This window comes from Phytophthora parasitica (genome assembly GCF_000247585.1).
Source record: "Phytophthora parasitica INRA-310 unplaced genomic scaffold supercont2.31, whole genome shotgun sequence".
NCBI classification, from domain to species: Eukaryota; Oomycota; class Peronosporomycetes; order Peronosporales; family Peronosporaceae; genus Phytophthora; species Phytophthora nicotianae.
In genome coordinates, this window is record NW_008649017.1 from 502776 (window position 1) to 506326 (window position 3551).

The following is a 3551-nucleotide window of genomic DNA, read 5'->3' on the forward strand; positions in this document are numbered from 1 at the left end:
TGCAGATGCTTGTAGTGATAAGACGGAGCTCAATTGTCCTTGGCTTGCGATTCCACTTCAAAGACACGAACAACCGCCATCGCCCGGTTTGCTGAGCAGCGTGCTTCGACTCGTGGCAGCGGCCAACCATCGTCGTGCAGCGAGACCACCGTGGGATTCCGCAGATGTATCGCCGAGATCAAGTGTATGCTTCGAGCTTTAACACTGATTCGAATCGGAGCAACGCGATGAGCGGTCAACGGACATTTGATCGAGCCTCGTGCCTTGAAGCAAATCACTGCGTCCCAGGACACGCGTAGTTGGACGCTGCAGGAACAAGAGGATGCTATCCTCTCATGCCGAGGGTGGTGTCGCAACCAGTAATGGAAATAGGACGCTAGCGGAGGCTATCTGCATCGTTTGATTAACCAAAAGCTGCGGCTTCCAGAGTCTCATTTAGCAATTAACTTTGCATCGATCACATTACCTCCTCTTCTAAGAGACCAACCAACTCCAGTGATGACTACTACGTTGCTTTCGCCTGGCCGCCTCGGTGTCCGCGCGCTCCAGGCGCTCTGTTCTGTGCTGGCCATGATCTTCACTTCGCTTGGTTACATCAAGTTCACGTCAGGCCAACTGAGCAGCGGATCGGCCATCTACACCACGATCGCCTGCTACTCAGCTATGCTTTGTGGTCTCTACTACGTCATTCCGGTTGGCGTGCTCAAGCTGACCTCCAGTGCTCCTAAGGTGCTGTACCAGCGTGTCGTTGACGGTGCTTTGGTGATCGCACTCCTGGTCGCCGGCATCGTGCACGCGACGTCCGATGCGGTCAAGGACTGCTCGTCGTACAACACCATGTTCGAGACTTACCACGGCTCAGCACTCTTCCGCTGCGGCAACATGACCACTGCCATCGTGCTCACGTTCGTGACGTGTGGGCTGTTCCTGGTCACACTCGTGTGGAGCTTCGTGCGTGACTCGTGCAAGTCGGTGAACGGCGACAACCTGCAGACTGCTCTGACTGATGACAACGGCTACGCGATCGCCAGCACTCCTGGCAAGAAGAACGGGCCATCCAGTGCGTCGGCTACGGTGGATTTGGACGCGCAACACCCGGGACTGAAGATCGTTCGCTGCACCGGCCGTACGCTCCAGTTCGCGTGCTCCGTGGTAGCACTGGTGTGCATTGTGCTGGGCTACAAGCACTACTACACGGGCCAATACATCGAACCCAAGGCGACGTACGCCATCCTCATGGCTTACAGCGGTGTGCTATACTCACTGTGGCACATGGTGGCGGTCGAGACGCTCAAGCTGTCGCGCCACCCGGCCGTGGGCGTCGAGCGCTTCATGGACGCGCTGGTTGCGGTGGGTCTCCTGGTTGCTGGTATTCTCTTCGCCACATCCGCGCAGGTCTCGGATTGCTCGACGACTAACGCGTCCTTCGCGACCTACCATGGCTCGACACTGTTCCGCTGCGGCAGCATGAACACGGGCTACATCTTCACCTTCATCGCTGTGGCTCTGTACCTCGTGACGTTCGCACTGAGCTTTCTGTACCGCTCCACCTCGGCTTCGAATGACGCGGACAGCAACCACTCGGGCGAGACGCACGCTTCGGACGCGGGCCAGCAGGTGTAAGACGGATCGGGCAAGTTAAAGTGCGGAACAAGTGGGTCTTCCGGCTGCTACGCTTGATCACTGTGTCGGATATTGAGTCAGCATGAGTAGTGTTCACAGTAGCTTGCTTCAGTGTATGCAGGCTAGTGTTGTCCTCACGCAGAGAAAATATACAAACAAGAGTCCCGTGATGTCATGAAAATGTTCCAAAAGATATGATGAACGATTTTTTTGTTAGATCAAGTTGAAGTTGTCATCGAAAGCTAAGCGCATGAACGGATACAAGATTACACTTGCTGACCGGGGTCGACGTCCACGTGACGCGGGGCGGGTTCGCTGTCGCTGGAGCCACAGAAGCTGAGTGCGGAGGTGGCCAGGAAGAAGACGCAGTCGATGAAGGCGAGCACGTAGGCGCGCGTGAGACTGCCGCAGCGGTAGACATTGTTCCCGCCAAGCGAGCCCGTGTCCGCCTCGTATTTGGCGTTGATGGTGTCACAGTGGTCAACCTGGTGCGACGCGGCGAGGAGGATAGCGAACAGTAGCAGAAGAACAGCCAGAAGTAGGTCCAGGATTCGCTCGACGCTGACGCTCGGACGGTGCGACTTCTTGAGAATATCAACGACGACGAGGTGGAAGAGTGTGTACAGGATGCAGCTCCATGAAACGAGCACCACGAACATGGCGACAGGGCTTGTAAACCGGCCCGTGAAGTAGTGCTTGTAGCCCGCCACAGTGCTGATGAAGATGATGAGCGAAAGCACGAACTGGACGAAGCGACCGCCGCGACGGGCAATGGCCAGCGCCGGGTGACGCGAATCCGCGGCCGAGTAAGCCTCCGCACGCGCAGCACCTGGAGTTGCGACCTCGGTGTAACTGATACCAGTCTCGGCCTGGTTGGCATTGGCGTTGTTGCCTACGAAGCTCCAGACCAGCGAGACGAGGAACAGTGCGAAGGTGATGAAGGTGAAGATGACACCCATAGTCAAGTTCCCACAACGGAAGAGCTGTAGACCGGCGTACGCCTCGTACTCGTCGTTCTTCTCCGAGCAGTCCTTAACGCCTGAGGAAGCCCAGAGTAGAATACCACCGAGTAGCAGAAGCACCACGAGCACGCCGTCGGTCAGACGCTGGAACAGCACCGACGGAGCCACCGTCGTCCACTTGAGGACCTTCACCGGCAGCACGTAGTACAGACCCGTTAGGAGCGCCGTGTAGTTCATCAGGATACTGAATTCCGGGGAAAGACCACTGAGTTGACCGTCGTCGTTCTTGACGTAGCCACCCCAGGTGAAGATGATGGCAAGCAGCGCAAAGAGGGACTGCAAAGAACGTAGCGCGAACTGAGCGGTGGTGATCGTCATCGTCCCGAAGTCTTGGTAGTAGCTTGTTGTTGTGTGTGATGCACGGCAGATTACAGAATGAACTGGTGATGTCAATGAAAGTTTGTTCTCGAAAGGGTAAGAGTCAAACACCAAGGGTTTCCTCCTTGCTGCACCAGTATCTCTCCTTTCCGAGCTGCAACCGGTGCAGCTGTGGCTCTCCAAACGACATCTCGTGTGTATATCGCTAGGAGAACTGTAGACGAGGTTTGGATACACTGTAGCAGATGGAAGGCGAACGCGGATACACCGGCGCAAGTATCGCAGAACCGATACGAACTGCACCGCTCCAATGAGCTCCAGAGGTGCATGCGTTCAGCCCGACGAAGCGACGAGTGAATCCGAGCTGAACGCGAACTCGGCAGAGACTCGAGTGATCCATGGCGGCCTGCATTGGATACACGGATACATGTTCTCGCATGTATCCTTGAGGCAATCCTGTCCCAATGACGGCCAGAGCAAAACTTCAGTATTGACGTCGCTAGTCTGGGCTTCAAAATCGACATAAGCCGATATACGCTTTACGAATCTCCTGCAAGCTTTGACTGCGATGCTAGAGGAAAATATGGC

General features: G+C 55.9%; 2 protein-coding genes across 2 annotated transcripts; one reads left to right on the top strand and one right to left on the bottom strand.

The window, feature by feature from the left end:
* Window positions 1-444: 444 nt before the first annotated feature.
* Window positions 445-1826, top strand: PPTG_13068 (hypothetical protein). The gene has a single exon (XM_008908781.1). It carries the CDS (start codon window positions 499-501, stop codon window positions 1621-1623), a length of 1125 nt encoding a protein of 374 aa, XP_008907029.1. The 5' UTR covers window positions 445-498; the 3' UTR covers window positions 1624-1826.
* PPTG_13069 (hypothetical protein) lies at window positions 1768-3391 on the bottom strand. The gene has a single exon (XM_008908782.1). It carries the CDS (start codon window positions 2961-2963, stop codon window positions 1890-1892), a length of 1074 nt encoding a protein of 357 aa, XP_008907030.1. The 5' UTR covers window positions 2964-3391; the 3' UTR covers window positions 1768-1889.
* Between the last annotated feature and the right edge of the window lie 160 nt (window positions 3392-3551).